Source organism: Pteropus alecto, unplaced genomic scaffold (assembly GCF_000325575.1).
Source record: "Pteropus alecto unplaced genomic scaffold, ASM32557v1 scaffold8, whole genome shotgun sequence".
Lineage (NCBI taxonomy): Eukaryota > Metazoa > Chordata > Mammalia > Chiroptera > Pteropodidae > Pteropus > Pteropus alecto.
This window is the reverse complement of record NW_006494609.1, coordinates 3,431,935-3,449,376: the sequence shown is the minus strand read 5'-3', so window position 1 is coordinate 3,449,376 and position 17,442 is coordinate 3,431,935. Positions and strand designations below refer to the sequence as shown.

Here is a 17,442-nt window from a genome sequence, read left to right as displayed (position 1 = left end):
AGGTCTGGAAGGCTTCTCTCATATTGGACTTGTAGGATGGGCACAGAGACCAGGCACCTGGGGCTCACGGCGTCAGGGGGGTCAGGATGGCAACACGGGCTCTGGGGTCTAAGAGGCCTGGATCCCTCAGCAGCTCTGCTACAGACTACGTGCTCCTGGCAAGTCACTCGGCCTCTCTGAGCCTCCATTCCTTTCCCACACCTGGAAGGCACTGAGCCCTGCCGCAAAGGTTTATAATGAGGACTAAGTCCCAGCCCAGAGCTTGGGACACAGGAAGGGTTCAGTAAATGCCAGCTCTCGCCTGCCTTCTCAGGTGAGGCAGGAAGGCAGAAATAATGCTGTCCAAGGCACACCCAGCCTCAGCACCCATGGGCAGAACTCGGCATAAAAGGAGACCTGGGCGAGGTGGGGGGCAGTGTGGAGGTGCTTCAGGGCATGCGTGAGCTGTTGGTAAGCAGGCTTGAAGTAAGAGCCTTGGCCAGGCCCAGAGGGGCCCTCCCCCACTGCAAGGAAGAGCCAGATTTCAACACCAGGGACCCATGAGCACCCTGGGAAGTAAACACCCAAATACCAAACATACCAGACATTCCCCCATATAAACAGGCCCACACTGAGCCAGGGGCTGCGGTCCCTCCCTACTCCCCTGCCCCCTCCACACACCAACAAAAAAGTAGGGCAGTCCAGGGACAAGACCTCACTGGGCAGGCCAGCCCCTTGCCTCTTCTCACCCTTGCAGGGAAGAATTAGGAAACCCTGAGGCCCTTGTCCAACACCCTTGCCGACTTGCAGCCCGCAGGGGCCAGGCCCTTCCATCAGCATCTCCCCTGGGGCTCAGCTGTTGGAAACTCTCTGACCTCCTCTCTCTACCATCTTCTCTGGCCAGGCTCTTCCCCTCCCAACTGTCAAGGTCTGGACCTCAGCTGTGAAATATTGGACAGTTTATGTGAACAATGGACAAGGCTATATAAGAGAAAGTTCAACACAAATGGTCCATCTATGTCTGCAGCTGCAAACTCAAGTCACCTCCAGGGGCCGAGAAAGTAAGCCTGAGTGAAGGAGGAAGTCTGGATGGGGCTGTGGCCCCCAGAGGGGGCACCCCAAGCAGCCTCACCTCAATGCAAGCTCAGTGTTGCCAAATCTTCCAAGTTTTCAAGTATATCTGAAAATATGGATTTTTAAGTAAAATCCCCCAATTTTTAATGTTGGCAATGAAATTCCATCTTGAAAAGAGCACCGTGAGCCAAACAAAACACAGCCATGGGCTGCACTGGCCCACGGACTAATTTATGACCCCTGGCAGGTGACAGACCCTGGCAGAGTTGGTCATTAGACACCTGGTTCTAGTCACCACATGTCTTACTCGGATGCCCTACTCCGTGACCTTGGGCCAATCAGTTCATCTCTCTCGTCTTGGGGCTCATCGTTAATAAATACAATAGCTCCCACTTTCTGCTAATTCCAACATCTCTGCAGGTGGCTATTAGGTGAAGTGTCTGGCCTCGGTCACCAGATGGGAAAAGATGTGGATTCCACGCTATTACATTATGCTGCCTTCCAAACAATGGGCTGGACTAAAATCTTCCCAAAGCCCCACGTAGGTCTGCCGTCTTTGGGTTTTTACTCGTCCAATCTTCGGGGCCAGTGTTGGCTTGACTAAGGGGAGATGGAGGTGAGTGTGAGAGAGACATCTTCCCCCCTTTTAAGAAGTTTCAATGGGAAGGCACACAGGCCAGTTCCCAGACTTTACAGATGAGGAAACTGAGGCCCAAGGAAGGAAGCAGATTGCTCCAAGTCTCACACTTGAGGGCAGAACCTGAGTCCTCAAGACCGAGTCCAAAGGACACTACTCAGTTGGGCCCCCTGGGCCTCTGGCTCTGCCCCGACTGTGCATCGCTCCCGTTCTGGACTTCTCTCTGCCCTGGATAGACACGGACACGGACCTCGTTTGTCCTCCTCTTACTTCTCTAACCTCTCCTTTCTGTCTCTTGCCAGGGACCCTCTTCCTGCCCCGTCAGGCTGATGTCTCCCAGGCACCCCTCCTTGGCCTGCTGCTTTTTTCACTCTCTACACACCATCTATGGATGATCGTTTTCATCTGCTCATGTGGTTTCAACTACCACCTACACACTAATGTCAACCAAATCTTTATTTTCAAGCTGAACCATCCAACTGCCAGCTGGGCATTCAATCTGGCTGTCTCTCAAACCTTCCAAGTCTTTATCTTCAGTTGGTACTCCATCTCTATTCTCTACCCGGGCTGGCATCACCACCCATCCACCCATTCGCTAGAGTTAAAAACTCGAGGCCTATCCCTTACCTGTCTCTCTCCTTACCTCCAATTTTGACCATACAGGCCATCCAATTCTACATCCTAAATCTTCCTTAGATTTGCTCCCAACCCTCCATCCCCATTGCCACTTTCCAGGCTCACTTGTCCTCTTCCCCAACTCCTCTCTCTCTCTACCCACCTCAAGAGTCCTCCTGATCTTGCATGACCATATTCCATCCCAGCCAACAGAGGGATCTTCCTAAAATGCAAATCTAACCCAGTTATTGGCCTTTGGGAGGCTTTTCATTACCCTCAAGCCCAAGCTCCTTAATATGTCAAGCAAAGTTCCCCATGACTTGGCCCCACTTGAGCGTCTATATATCCTATGCTTCCCTAGCCTCATGCCTTTGCCCCTGCTGTCCCCTGGCTTACATTCAGCTCAAGTATCACCACCTGCAGGAAGTCCTCCTTGATTCTCATCCCTTCCCTCTGATCCAGGCTCTTGCAGCACTCTGAGCTTATCCTGGCCCCTACTGTACTATATTCTATCCTCAGTTCCTGCCTCCTCCACTAAAATGGGAGTTCCGTGAGGACAAAATCTATGTCTTGTTGACTTTTTGTGTACCCAGCACCTTGCCAAATTTATGGCCATCAGTAGCACTCAATAATAATTGTTTGCTAAGTGGAGGCCTGACCCACAGAGCTGGTGACCTGAACAAAGAACCCAGTCCTGCTTCCTGGTCCCGTACCCTTTTCACTTTACTCCAAATGCCCCCAATGACAGACTATAATCAAACACATTTGCACTGGACACCATGCTGGACAGACTATAAACAAACGCACACACTGGACGCCATGCTCACTCAAAGTGTCAAAACAGCCCAGCCAACCACCAGGTGAGGGCTCTAAACAAGAGCTGGCAGAGGTAACGGCTCCACCTGCCAAGATGATTCACTCAGCTCCCCTGGCTGGGGGCACAGGTGGATAAGCAATTGCTCAGTGCACTTGGCATTTACAGGAAGCAGTGGGGAGTAGTGGGGCTGTAAGCTAAGCTCCATCCTGAGGTTCTGGAACTAGGGATCTGCAGCAGGGATCTTAGGTCCCTGCTGCACCTGCAGGCCAGGGAACTCAAGTTCAGAGGAAAAGAGTGAGTCTGCCAGGTCCCTGGGTCAGATCATGACAGGACCAACCAGAACACACTGCCTTCTGAAAAGAGGCAGGGAATGCCTTCTTTATGAACTGAAAGCCTGACTCTGTTATCATGGTTGGGCATCAGTGCCCACAGGAGAATCCACCCCCAATGACTTCTCAGCCCACTCACGTCTCAGCAGGATGAAGCACTGGCCTTGACCCGCCCAACCCCCCATCCTCAATAAAAAAATCTTCTCCTGGGTTAAGAGAACCCATAAAACAATAGGCCGCTGAGACATGGGGCTGGTTTATATGACGAGAAGAGGGAAAGGCCATTCTCTCCGAAAGCACTGGAGAACGGCCCATTTCCACTGCTAAGAAAAGACAGCAGTGTATTTGGTGCAAAGCCTGAAAAAGCCGGCTAGGCAGGGTGACACCCATTTGCGGACGGTCCTGCTAAGAAAAGAGCAAACACTGTTACTACAAAAGTGAGGCGCAGAGGCCAAGAGACATAGGAAAAATCGCCTTGGCATGGGCAGAAAATCCGACATTGAAGAGAAAAAGGGACCGTGATTGCCTGGGAATTCTTTTGCTGGAGAAGGGCTCTTTGAAGAATGATGGCTGTTTTTTGCTGAAATATATCTATTTCAGGCCCATTTAGTATTTATGGTTTTGTTGAGGTTTGGTTTCCCATTAGGTAATCAATCAATTTTCTTGTCTGGTTGACAACCGCTTTAAAAGGTGAAAAAAGGAAAGAAACAGTGGCCCCAGCAAGATTCTCCCACTCCCAAAAGACAGGTAAGGAGCAGAATATATCTGGCTTCGGAGGGAAAAAAACATGTTTTCTTCTCAAAGAGTTAATAATACAGTTGAAACTGAGTCTTTAACAACAAGCAGTGTAATATGCCTTGATTACACTGAGGGAAAAAACAGACAAGATTATCTGCAAAACGACTATTTACGATTTAATGAAAATGCAGTTGTTGCAAAGAATACCTATGAAAAGGGCTGTTCTGATAATCTTCAGTTGGTCAAAATAGAAGAACATTTCAAGTACCACCATTGTATTGAAGCCTTGGAAGTCATTTGTCTTTCATCATGAAGGTGAAAAACAACGTCCTTGGCTTAATTATTCTCCACCAACGCAGTTCCGTTTAATCTGTATGCAGGCAGTGCAGCTAAAATACGGATTTCAGCCAATTCCTTTCAGGCAGAAGTCACAGATAACAGACAAATCGCTGAGCAGAACAGCAGCCTCTTACTTTTCAGGTACTGAATAGCTGCTAATAAAAATCTCACCCAGGAGACTGGTCCAGAAGAATTCACAACCAGGGATGCCCAGCCTGGAGGATGGAAGGGTATCACTACATGTGATATATGTAATGAAACGGATGCAATTAAAGTTTGGAGACAGGGAAAGGAAGGGCTTCGCAGCACCCAGGCAGATTCAGGGGGCGAGGGGAGCTCTCTTAGTTCTTAGACTAGAACTGCTGAGAAGTCCCGGCCAGATACACCAAATGAGGCTCCTTTGGCATCAGAACAGTGTGTCTGATTCTCCTTTCTAAAACAATAAAGGAGCCAGCCTACTGACAAGCTCAGCAGCTTAATTAATTAGGAAGTCCCTTAGAGTGTGAAAGCTGGCATGGCGGAGGATCTCGGGACCTGGAAATAACTGTTTTGGAAATGCTAAGGTGTTTGCTGACTCAGAGAGCAACCTTGCCTTACAGATTCAGGTACCACACACATTAATGAATATCCGATGGTGTGTAGGTACCTCCAGGAAACTTGAGATAAGTTTGGAGAAAAATGTGCTTTTAGACCCTGTAGCCGTTCTCAGAGACAATCATTGCTATTCAGAGCTGGAAGGTTCCAGGCATCTTAACATGCAGAGAGCTTCAGAATCCCCTGGAGGGCTTGTTACATCACAGATTTCTGGGCTCCATCCCCTAGAGAGCCTGCTTCTGTAGGTTTAGGGTGAGACCCAAGAAACTGCACTTGGAATATATTCCCAGATGCTGGTGCCGCTGCTCTGCGGACCTCACTTTGAGTAGTGCCGATGTAAAGCAGTGTATTTCAGATTGGTTTCAGCAGCAGAAGGCTCTTGTTCAAATGATGCCATAATAAATTAAATAGATAAAGGCAGTATTTTATTAAGGGGCTGATAGTTGTATTAGATGCTTACTACAGGCCTTCACTGAGAGTACGAGGTGTTGTGTTGACGCAAAACCCTTAACTCAGACGTTATAGGGTTGCAGGTTTCTGAGAGCCTCAGGATCTAAATTATTCCTGTCTGATGTTTTCCCTGACACACAGCTCAGTAGTTACATACAGTGTGTGTTTGTGTGTGTGTGTGTGTGTGTGTACACAGACACGCATATAATGTTGTATAATGACATGTGTGTGTGTGTGTGTGTGTGTGTGTGTGTGTGTACACAGACATGCATATAATGTTGTATAATGACGTTTTGATCAATGATGAACTGCATCTGTGAATGTGGTTCCATTAAAATTTTAATGGAGCTGAAAACTTCCTATTGCTTAGTTATGTTATAGCCATGACAACCCCATAGTGCAAATGCACTACTCCCATGTTGATGCCGGTGTATGTGTGTGTGTGTGTGTGTGTGTGTACACAGACATGCATATAATGTTGTATAATGACGTTTTGATCAATGATGAACTGCATCTGTGAATGTGGTTCCATTAAAATTTTAATGGAGCTGAAAACTTCCTATTGCTTAGTTATGTTATAGCCATGACAACCCCATAGTGCAAATGCACTACTCCCATGTTGATGCCGGTGTAAACAAACCTACTGCACTGCCAGTCATATGAAAGTATAGCCCACACGATTATGTACAGTACATAATACTTGATAATGATAACAAAAGACTATGTTACTGGTACATGTATTTACTATGCTACACCTTTTACCATTATTTTCATATATAATCTTTCTATTTATAAAAAAAAAAAGTTTGTCGTAAAACAGTATACCAAGTTATGTTGTGTTACGCTGGCAGCAGCCTCATATACCACGTGTTTACCATGTCGCCTGATTGCATCATTTTCTCTTGTGCTTGATTTCTTCTCCTGTTGTTTTGTGCAGTCACATGCATATAGACTTGCAGCCTAAATCAATAGGCAACACCATATGGCTCACTCTGTGTGTAGCAGGCTCTACCATCTAGGTCCATGTAAGTATACTCCGTAATATTCACCTAACGATGCATTTCTCAGAACATATCCCCATCGTTAAGCAGCACATGCCTTTATATGTAAATAAGGTTTCATCAGCTTGCCTTGCACTCTCAGGATGCTCATCAAAGGAAAGTAGCAGGAAGAGCTTTGTTCTGAAGTCCATGCAAAACAGATTAACCTGGCGCCAGAGGTCACCTTGGCAGTGCTCTCCAAGGTGTTAGATTTGATAACTAAAAGGTATAAGCATGTGTGTGGATCTTGCTTTTCTAAAAAAACAGAATAGATAAAATTATGCTTTAAAAATGAGACCCTGGCAAATTACTTAATCCCTCCAATCCTTGGTTCCCGAATAACTAATAGTACTAATAACACCTTTCTCACTGGGTTATTGAACAGATCAAAGGAGATGTCTACAAGAGCAGTTTGCTTGTGTGAGCCTTTTGTCCTGAACCCAGATGTTCTCACTCCTTCAAAGTTCTGGGCCAGTTTATACTATACCAGGGGTTTCAACCAATGGCCACAGCCTAGAAACACCTGCCGGCCTCACCCAGACCAACTGAATCAGAATCTCTGGGCTCCAAGTCAATATTTTTTTAAATGCTCTCCAGGGGACTCTAATAAGTAACCAGGATTACTCCATATTTCCTCCCGAGTTCCATACAAAATCCTGCCAAACTGCTCTCATTGCTTCTGGATGGCCACTAGCAATAAAAAGGAAAGAGGAGAAAATGCCCCTAACCAGATCCTGGCTTTTTCTTTGCTGTTGGCCCGAAAGGGAGTTTTAATAACTATAGCTACTAATTCTGGAGCACCGATATATGCTGAGTGATTTACATATTTTATCCCTTTTAATCCTCAACACATCTCTGTGAGGTAGATATTATCCTTCCCCACTTTCAAAACAGCTTCATTGAGATACAATTCGCACATACCCTACAATTTGCCCACTTAAAGTATGCAATTCAACAGCTTTTAGTATATTTACAAAGTTGTACAACTACTACCGCAATCAATTTTAGAACATTTTCATCACGTCCAAAAGAAACCCGATGCCCCTTAGCTGTTACCCCCCACTTCTATCAACCTCAGCCCTAGACACCAGGGAACTGGTTCTCCTTCCTGTCTCTATGGATTTGCCTGTTCTGGAATTTCACGTCAATGGAATCTTGCAATACGTGGTCCTTCGTGAGTGGCTTCTTTCATTTAACACAATATTTTCAAGGTTCGTGGATGTTGTCGCAAGTATCAGTACTTTATTCCTTTTTATGGCCAAATATATATCCATTGTATGGATATATCACATTTTATCTATCCATTCATCAACTGATACATATTTGGGTTGTTTCTACTTTTGAGATACTATAAATAATACTGCTATGAATGAATATTCATGTACGAATTTTTGTGTATGTTCTCCTTTCTATTGGGTATATATATACCTAGCAGTGGAACTGCTCTGTCAGATGGTATGGGTCAATGTTTAGCCTTTTGAGGAACTGCCAGACTGTTTTCCAAAGTGGCTATACCATTTTACATTCCCACCAGCAGTTTACCAGGATTATTACTTCTCCGTTCTAATACTAGTTATTATCTTTTTTATTATAGCCATCCTAGTGGGAGTGAAGTGCTATCTCTTTGTGGTTTTGATTTGCATTTCTTTGATGGCTAATGATGTAGAGCATCTTTTCATGTGCTTAATAGCTGTTCACTTTCTTCTTTGGAGTAATGTGCATGAGACACTTTGCTCATTTTTAAATTGGATTATTTGTGTTTTTATTATTGAGTCGTAATAGGTCTTTATATTTTAGATATGAATTCCTTATCAAATATATAATTTGCAAAAATGTTCTTTCATTCTGTGGATTGTCTCTGTGTCCTTTGAAACACAAAGTTTTAATTTTGATGATGTTCAATTTATTTCTTATTTTGTTGCTTCTGTTCAAAAAGTCTTGTGTCTTTTGGGCATAGTAGAGGGGAGACGGACTAGGCTGGCTCCAGAGTTATTCGGCCAGAGGAGCCTCACCTGCGAGAGGGCTGTTGCCCAACTGAGTCCATGCTGACAGTGGATCTGGGAATGCTCAAGCAAGATGACCAGCACTGACAGGACAGGCCACTTTGTAGGGCTATTAAAAAAACTGATAGTTTGTGGAAATCCAGCAATGATCTTAACACCACAGAAAACAAGGGGTCATGCAAGGCAGCATAGGGGAAACTGGAGGGTTGAAGGACCTTCTTGCTTATAGTTTGTGATGGTAACTACAACTCAAGCTGCATCTAAACTGCTTAAACAACCAGAAACAGGAAGATCTGCTGGCTTCCTTGAAGCCCAGGTCACAGGTGAAACACATTGCAAAGGCCAATGCTGTCAAAATTTGTAGTGTCATTCAAGGTAAATGGAATCAGTCCTCTGAAAGCTAATTTACATATTGTGCTATAGTCAAGGTCATCTTCACACACAGTGCCTCACTTAATCTTCACGATGAAACTCTATGCGTTTTAGTTTTCTTAGATGAAAAAAATGATGTTCAGAAAGACCAGCTGACTTGTCCAAGGTTGCACAGGAGGTAAACGAAGGAGCCAGGCTTTGAACCCAGAAGCTTGAATCCAAGCCCAGAGCTCTTCTCAGACCTTAAAAGCAGCCCTTCTGGTTAGGAAACCAGGATGGTGACCTGCTCCCACACACCTGGGCACCTCCAAACACTCAGGCCATTCACCGCCTCCAAGGACAAAATGCCCTCAAGAAAATAAAAGCTCAAGAAACAGTTTTTGGAACATTATAAAAACTAATTTGCATAATTGACACATTTGAAAAGTGAATCATCATCATATCTTAACATTTCTTGTGTATCTTAGTAAGTGCCAGGCATTATGAGAAACCCTTTACCTGCATTAGTTCATTTAATCATCACAGCAACACTTAGGGGTCGATACTAATATTATCCCCATCTTAGACAGAGAATTTAAGAAGGCAGCACAGGACTTTTTGAACTTTTCAGAGGTATTTGATTTCTGTTAAGAATATATTGATCCAGCCATGTCCCCACCACCAGCTCTCCAAGGGACCCTGTGACCAACCTATGATGTTAAATAAGAGCTTCAGAACCCCATGAATGCTCGGGATATAATATCAAATAAGACTTAATACCACAGAGGCCAATGTTAAATACAGTCATAGCTGCTTTTAGCTATCACTCATTACCCTTCAAATTAAACTATTAAGAGAGAGAGAAAAAAAAAAGCTAACAGCTTTTCAAAATGTGCTAACAAAGTAACGGCACTAAAATGGAAATTTGGGATTTCAAAGACAAGCCGGGAGATTCTGTTCCAAGAAGGGACAGATTGGATCTCTCTGCCAAACAAGTATGAAACAGAAAAAGCGTCTGAGTCAGGGGGAAGAAGGCCAATGCTATTCTGAAAGAGCCACAAATTAAAAATCAATTATGCAAGGCTTGCTATAAAATGTCAGTGGGCTGCCTTCATGTTTTAAATCACTAAAAACACAAGCATGTTTACATCAACATTTACTTAGCACATCGTCTGGTTGGGGGCAACTTTTTATGCTCAGGCTAAACACGCATGAACATTTTGGTCTTTTTGGTGAACAAACTCTGGAAAGACCACCTGCAGCTGAGAGCGAGCACAACTCTCAAGGCTACCCTATAATACACAAATTCAAATTCTCACTTCATCCAAAGGAGAAAACTTTCTAAATGTCCTCTGGGGTCCCTGGAGAAGTTGGGAAACGATCAGTGTTAAGTCCACAAACAGCTAATTCTCCTCTCCTGCTCTGAAGATGCCAAGGACACAGATCAAGTCACCGTAGGCAATATGTGTTAGAAAGGCAGTCTGCAATGGAATGCACACACTACTTTCTCAAGGTGAAGGCCTTGAAATGCTCCCTGACAAGGATCAGAAGAGCCTGAGGAAACTTATAATAAACAGTTAAAGTAATCCCTGAGCCTACTAAACATACAGATTCCCTGGACTCTGCCTTCGGAGGTTCTGAATCCACGGGCCCCAGTGGGGTCTGGAAATCTGTATTTATACGAAGTTTTCCAAGCGGCTTTGATGATCGGCCAAGTTTGGGAATGGTTGCTTTGATTTTCATTGTGATCTCTTTTTTTTCTGCCTGAGGTTGCTTAAGTTCAGAAACAGAAGAATAAACAGATAAAGCTTGGAGGTAAGAATTGAAAGATACAAAAATCAAGAATCAGAAAGTTTAAGTGACTTGCCAAGTTGACACAGCTAATTAATGTTCAAACCAACAAGCATTTGTTAATTATACAATCTATGCAAGGCGCGGCACACAGTCTGGTGGAAGTAAAAGAAATGTAAGATCTAGTCCCTGTCCTTGTGATCTAAACACAGGACACAAACTCAAAAGCAGCCTGGTGACACAGTGTGAAGCGGGCTGGGTGTAAGGCAAAAGAGAGTAGTGGGGACCGTGGTAAACTACAGACAATACAGCGAGCATCTGCTACTCAGCTCTAGCTTCTCGTTGCATATAAGTTATGGGTCTAGAGTAGCCAGATATCCTGTTTTTTAAAAGAAGCCAGAAGTTTGCATTTCCTGGTTTTTAATTACAGCAATTCATTCAATTCAAAAAAAAAAAAAGGAAAAAATTGTAAGGGCCATGCGAGATTCATCTGTAGGCTGACTCCCACCCATGGAATGACAGCTTGCAGCCTCTTTCCTAAAAGGTCATCCAGTCCAACCTCCCTTGAACTCAAATCCCCTCTAAGGCCCTGCAAAGTGACAGAGGATGAGCAGTCCCATCTAGCAGGTGGTTAAGTAAGTGCTTGGTGTGTATATGTGTGTACAAAGGGTGGAGCTTCTGGCCTCCCCCTCTCCCTCCTAGAAATGCATTCCAGGCCCAGAGGCAGGGTGTGGCCCCTGCAGCCTAGCAGCCCACTCAGAGATGACCCAGGAAGGACCACAATCTTCAGGCCAATAGGGACTGGCTGACTGAAGAGTCCAGCTGGAAGAGGTTACAGAATGAAAAGTGTAGGAAGGAAAGCTCTAGAGAAAGCCAGAGAGCAAAGCTTTCCTGGAAAGAAATGTTGGAAAGGAAAGAAGAACAAAGAGGCAAGAAAGAAGCATGGGCTCTAAAAATCCTATAACCCAAAATATAACATCCCCAGAATATAAGATCCTAGCCAGCCATCGGCAGTCTGGCTACTCACCATCACTTGGTCTGCTTCATTTTTCTTCACAATACTGACTACTACCTGACCTTTATTGTATGTATATTGATAGGCTTATTTTTCTTTCTGGATGCCCCCACTATAACATACAGCTCCAAGAGAAGGCAGCTTGTCTACTTTGTTTAGGGTTCAGTTCCTAGGGTCTGGAACAGTGCCTAGCACATAGTAGGTGTTTAGCAAATATCTGTTGGACAAATGGACTGCAGGCAAGCGATTGGCAGCAAAACAGTTTAGCATTACGTGTCAAACACATAATAATAACATCAGCACAACGCACTTTATCATTTACAAACCCTGTCATTTAACGTAATTCCTCCAGTTTTCTTTTACCAAATTGCTTCATGTGTTTGGACATGGCCCAAGAGACTGCTGGCCTCTACAAGGCAGACAGCCCAACAGCCTCCTTGGACAGAGCTGTCTGCACAGCAGTTCGGCCCGCTCTCTCTCCAGAGCCTGGGAGAGGATGTGGCTGCAGACCTGCAGGGCTCAGTGCTGATCAGGCCATGTCCAAACACATATCGAAATGCCCCAGCATTCCGGGGCCAAGTTCATTCCACCCCACCTCCTTCCCCAGTTTGATGGAGAGGCAGCCATGACATAAGGTTAAAGCTTTGGCTCTAAAGTTAGCTTCCCAGCTGCATGACCTTAGACCTCCCCAAGCCTTGTTAACCTCATCCATCATGTGGGCATTACAATAAAAATTACTTCAAAGGATTCCTGTGCGAGTTCAATGAGACAGTTCACAAAGCGCATCCGGCACCGTGCTATCGCACGGCGATTGCAGCAACAGCACTGTCATCGCCGCAGGCTCCAGCTCTGCCACTTTCTAGTGCCATGAGCCTGAGAGACTTGACTTCCTCCTCCCTGGACCTCAAATGCCTCTTCTCTAAAATGGGCAGAACACAGCCACCAGGATCAGGTATGGAACAAACAAGATCATTCATGTTAAACACTTAGTACAGGGCCTGGGACCTATTAGATGCTTAATAAATCTGAGCTAGTGTCTTATCCTAACTCCAGAAACGTTTCCTAGCGTAAAATGCCAATGTGAAAATCCTCCAAAGGCAGCTCGCCATATGGAAATAAGTCTTCGGGACATGTTCTGCAACAGCAAGTTTCTTTTCCTATCCACTTGATTTTTTAGTTGCTCTAAGAATGAGCACCCCCCACCACCACCCACCCACTTTGGGTCTGACCTAGAAAGCATTTAGAGGTCAGTTCCCAGGGCAGGGCTGACCTTACTCCATGCCAGCACAATCTACCTACTCCACCTGCCTCTTCGCCCCCATAACACTGCAGTCTGACAGGAGGGAGATGACATGCAAATACGCCCTAAAAACAGCTTGTTATTTTCACCGCCTGGATGGTGAGTGTTTGTGGGCGCCTGTGAAGACAGCACGTCACCATCAGGTACAGGGCACATGCCATCAATTTGGGGGAGGCTGTGAAATGTAAAAATACCCAACCCAAATAAAGGCCTGCCCCCGCCCCCCAAAAAAGAAAGCTCCTCCAGTGCCTTTGGTGGAGGGAAGAGGTGGTAACTCCCTCCCGGGCAAAGCTCCACTAGCCAGCCCCTGGCCAAGGCTCTTCATCAACCCCACAGCCTCAGAGCCCCAGTGAAACTCCTCAGCTACTGGTTTTAAATGGCAATTATATTGTGGAATGACCCAGAAGTGGGTGCTTTCAAGTGATGGGCCTGGGAAGGTGAATAGCAAAGGACCAAAGGCAAGGGCCCCCCATAAAGAAAACAATACTAAATAAGCCAGGAAGTGCTATCGACAGCACATTGATTTACAAAATCAATTCAGAAGAATATAATTACCATCAGCTCTCAACCTGAAATCAACAGTCTTTAGTAGGCAACTGCAGTGCACCTAATCCAGGTGTCTCAAGTGTAAATGTCTATAGTAGGGGCCAAGCAGTTAAGGCAAATGAGGACAGCTGGTGTTAACAAAAGCAAAACCAACAGTGTAAGCAAAATCAAGAATCATAGGGAAGTGCGGGGCCTGTAGCAAACAGGAGAGAGGAAAGAAGCGAAGGGCATCTCTCCATTCCATGCAGCTGCAGTTGTTGCCATGGCAGAACAGGGCACGGTGTGACCAGATCTTCCCATTTTTCAATCAAAGATTAAAATGCAAATTTTCAAGTAAAATGTTGGTTCAAGTTTCTTTTAAAATACTGTGCGGGCCAAACAAAACACATCTGAGAGCCAGATCCAGCTCACAAATGGCCAGTTTGCCACCCCAGACAAGCCCCCAGCAGCCTTTCTTTGTGTGGTACTCCCAGGGAGAGGAAGGGCAGAGTACTAGTTGCATAACATATCCGACTCTCCCCTACAGTACCCAGACACCTTTCTCCACTCAAGAGACTCTCTGGAATGTCCAGCCCTCCAAGCTCCATCCTAAAGCATGAGCCCCAGTCCGGGCACACCTTTGCCTGTGAATGCTCCCTCTCATCACAACTGCCAAGCACCAGATGGTCGGCTGCTTCTCACGTCCTCCCCCGACCCCCACTCCCAGCCGCCTCTCTTCCCGCCACCACCAACTCCTTCTCCCTTCCATGGGTAGCCATTCTGCCAGGCCTCTGAAGAGATCCCCCTGCTGTGGACCTCAGGCCTTTGGACAAATTACCAACCCTGGGGAGGTGGCTGGGGGCATGCCCTGTACTGAGGCACACCAGAGCCTGGGACTTCTGCTTCTCACCAGTCCCCAGGGAAAAGCTGCTCTTCTGCAAGTAAGGCTCATGAGAGCTGCAGCTGCAAGGGGCCTGAGGAAGAAGTGCTCCATGTGTGGGTCCCTGCAAATACCATCTAAGGCAGACAATTATGGGTAGCTGAGGCCATGCCCAGCCCTGGCAGCTCCTTGGGAAAGGAGGCCACACCACCCTTTCTCCAAGTTCCCACGTTCGGCTCCAGCCTGGGGCCAAGAGGATTAGAGCAGTGACATGACTAATGATAATTCTTAAAGATAACCCGATATTGGTATTCTCCTGTATACTTTTCAAAGCAAGTGCACAGTTCAGTTACCTCCCCTGCTCCTCCCAACACCCCAGAGAGATTGCCAGTATATTATTATTCATTATTGTTCTTATTAATCACTGTTCCCTTGCCCCTCTAAGAACAAAGAAGGAGAGACAGGTTCAGCATCCTGTCCTAGCCCAGGACTTCTCAAACTTTAATGTGTCTATCACATTCACAGGCTTCCCCAGGGGAGCTAACATGCAAATTCGGATTCAGAAGGTCTGGAGTGGGGCCTGAGATTCTGCATTTTTAACAAGCTGCTGGGTGACATGGATGCTACCGGTCCTCAGACTTCTTGTTGAACAGCAACACTTAGGTTACCAGCCACACAGAGAGCGTAGAGACTCTAACCCAGGCATCCTACCATTGGATTCTGCCTAGGAGAACAAAGTTTGCTCACCTCACTTTTCACAGGCTGGGGCCTCTTGCCCAGTTTCACCTCCAGGAAGTGCAAAGGGGCGATCATGGCCCCGATGTTGCGGATGTCGGCGTATTTCAGCTCCTCTGCAGTCAGAGCCGAACTGGGGAGTCCGGTCAGGGGGCCGAGCCCTGGCAGAGAGCCCGCAGTCACGGAAGGGTCTGGAATCTGCCCAGGCATCATAGCAGGAGGAGCAGCAGTCCAGCCTGGAGTGGGCGGGAGAAGAGCAAGACAAGCATTGTCAGACAGAAAAGGTGCTGTAAGGGGCTTAGGCCTCCATGTCTTGCCAGGACCTCATCCTTTATGTCATTCATGTCCCCCTGAACCCCTTCCCGACCCAGTTGCTCTTCCTACCCATTCTGTTATAGAGAGAAATGTGATCAATTAATTCACACCAAGGTTATCCTTATCACTCAAGGTAATGCTTAATCCAACCATAGGCCACACTGATTCAGCATTTGCTATGCGCCCGGCACTACGTGATCTTTCCATTAGCACCATGAGACTGGGTCAGTGCCCATTACACAGAGGAAGAAGCCAAGGCTTAGAAAGGTAACTCTCTCAAGACTGTACACAGTTAAAACTGGAGGAGCTGGGATTTAAACCGAAACGTACTGCCTCCCAAGAGAACGGATTATAACGGTGGAATCTCAAGCACCTTTGCACCTGTTTAAGAGAGAGCTATTTTTGGTCTGGCATGGTGCCTCCCCTCAAATCACACATCCCGTTCCGCATACTTGTTAAGACACCCTGAATGTGAAACGAAGCAAATCGAAGTTAAAGGTGAGTATGTGTGTGTGAGTGTGTGCATCTCCTATCGAAAGGGAAAAGACTGAGGCAAAGGAGATGGAATTAATTAGCACGTGCTTTCCCAGTAGAGCCCAGTACCAGAAAAGTCCTCCAGGGCCTCCTCTTCCTCAAAGCAAACATATATTCTGGCTCTGCCAGAACCAGAAGTTCTGCAAAGGAAGTCAGACTCAGGCATGAAAGAAAACATAACTTAGGTCAATACCGAGAAAATTGTTATTTTTTCCTTCTCTTTAGTGAGAGAAGCTCATAAGTAAGAAATGGTCGCTTCAAGGAATAGATGGCAATGCAGAAAGCTTGTCTGCCAATAGCCAGTCCTATCTGGTCTCTCACAGGGCTCCTACCCATCCATCCATCCATCCATCCATCCATCCATCCATCCATCCATCCGATTGTTGACCACATACTATGAGTGAGGAGGCATGGAGAAAATGGAGATCAGATGTGCACATTCTTAGCTTCTAAGCAGACTTGTAAGTAGCATTTTAGTACAAAGCTGCTCCTGGATTCCAGTCCTGTAAAGGAAATCACTTCACCCCTTCCCACCTCTTTGCATAAAGTCATAAAATCAAAACCTCGATTGTCTTGGAAATCCTGAGAGAGAAGCTTTGGTCTATCCTTCCATCTTCACCTGTCTCTTCCCATGGAAAGGGATGTATATGGCGAGATAGGGGAGATGTGACATCCACTGGACCACAGCTCTCTGTTGGGCAGAGTTAATGCACTCATATGGCCTAGCTGTCTTGGGCTCTCTGCCTCCCACGAGAGTGGCTGTGGAGGATGACCCACAACCCCCTGCTCCATTCAGGTTCTCAGGTCTAGATTTCAAAAGAGGGGCATATGCGGGGGCCTGTTTTGGCCACAAGTGCACCCTGCATTCTCCATCACCGTTTCACTTTCAAAGGTGAAATTTGGTTCCCTGTTCAATCCTGTGTCGCTTCTCAATAAGTCCTGCACTCTGAGGGGAAAAGCATGTGAGTGATTTGCACCCTCAAACCACTAAGACTTCTACTGGATATTGCTTTGTTTAAAGAAAGGTGCTTGCGAACACAGTAGATTTGCGATTTCATCCCTGGCACACTGGCCGCATCTGCCCATGAAGCCGTTGCACACAGCTCCCAGCCTTGCACCCAAGTTTACATTGGGTGCCCCAGGCTCTTTCATCCGTGCTCCACCTGCTCTTCCTCCCACACCTACCCCTCAGCTCTTCCTTCTCACCCCACATCTTTTCTCTCTCTCCTTAGCACCCAGAGTCCCCCAGGCCATTGCAGAAAAGGAGCTAAGACTCATTCACATCAAGTTATAGTCTTAGAGCTGGAGGAGGCTCTGTGCTTAAATAAACCATATTCTTATTTTTCACATGAGGACTCTAAAGCTCGGAGAGGTTAAATGA

At 46.1% G+C, this 17,442-nt stretch overlaps 1 protein-coding gene across 1 annotated transcript in view; it reads right to left on the bottom strand.

Moving 5' to 3' along the window:
- The window catches only part of JDP2 (Jun dimerization protein 2), a 28,684-nt gene extending 13,236 nt beyond the window's left edge, over positions 1-15,448 (bottom strand). Inside the window, exon 1 of the mRNA XM_025042062.1 lies at positions 15,225-15,448. Within this exon, the coding sequence (XP_024897830.1) occupies positions 15,225-15,425 (201 nt within the window). The 5' untranslated portion in view covers positions 15,426-15,448. The remainder of the gene's footprint in view (positions 1-15,224) is intronic.
- Positions 15,449-17,442: the final 1,994 nt, after the last annotated feature.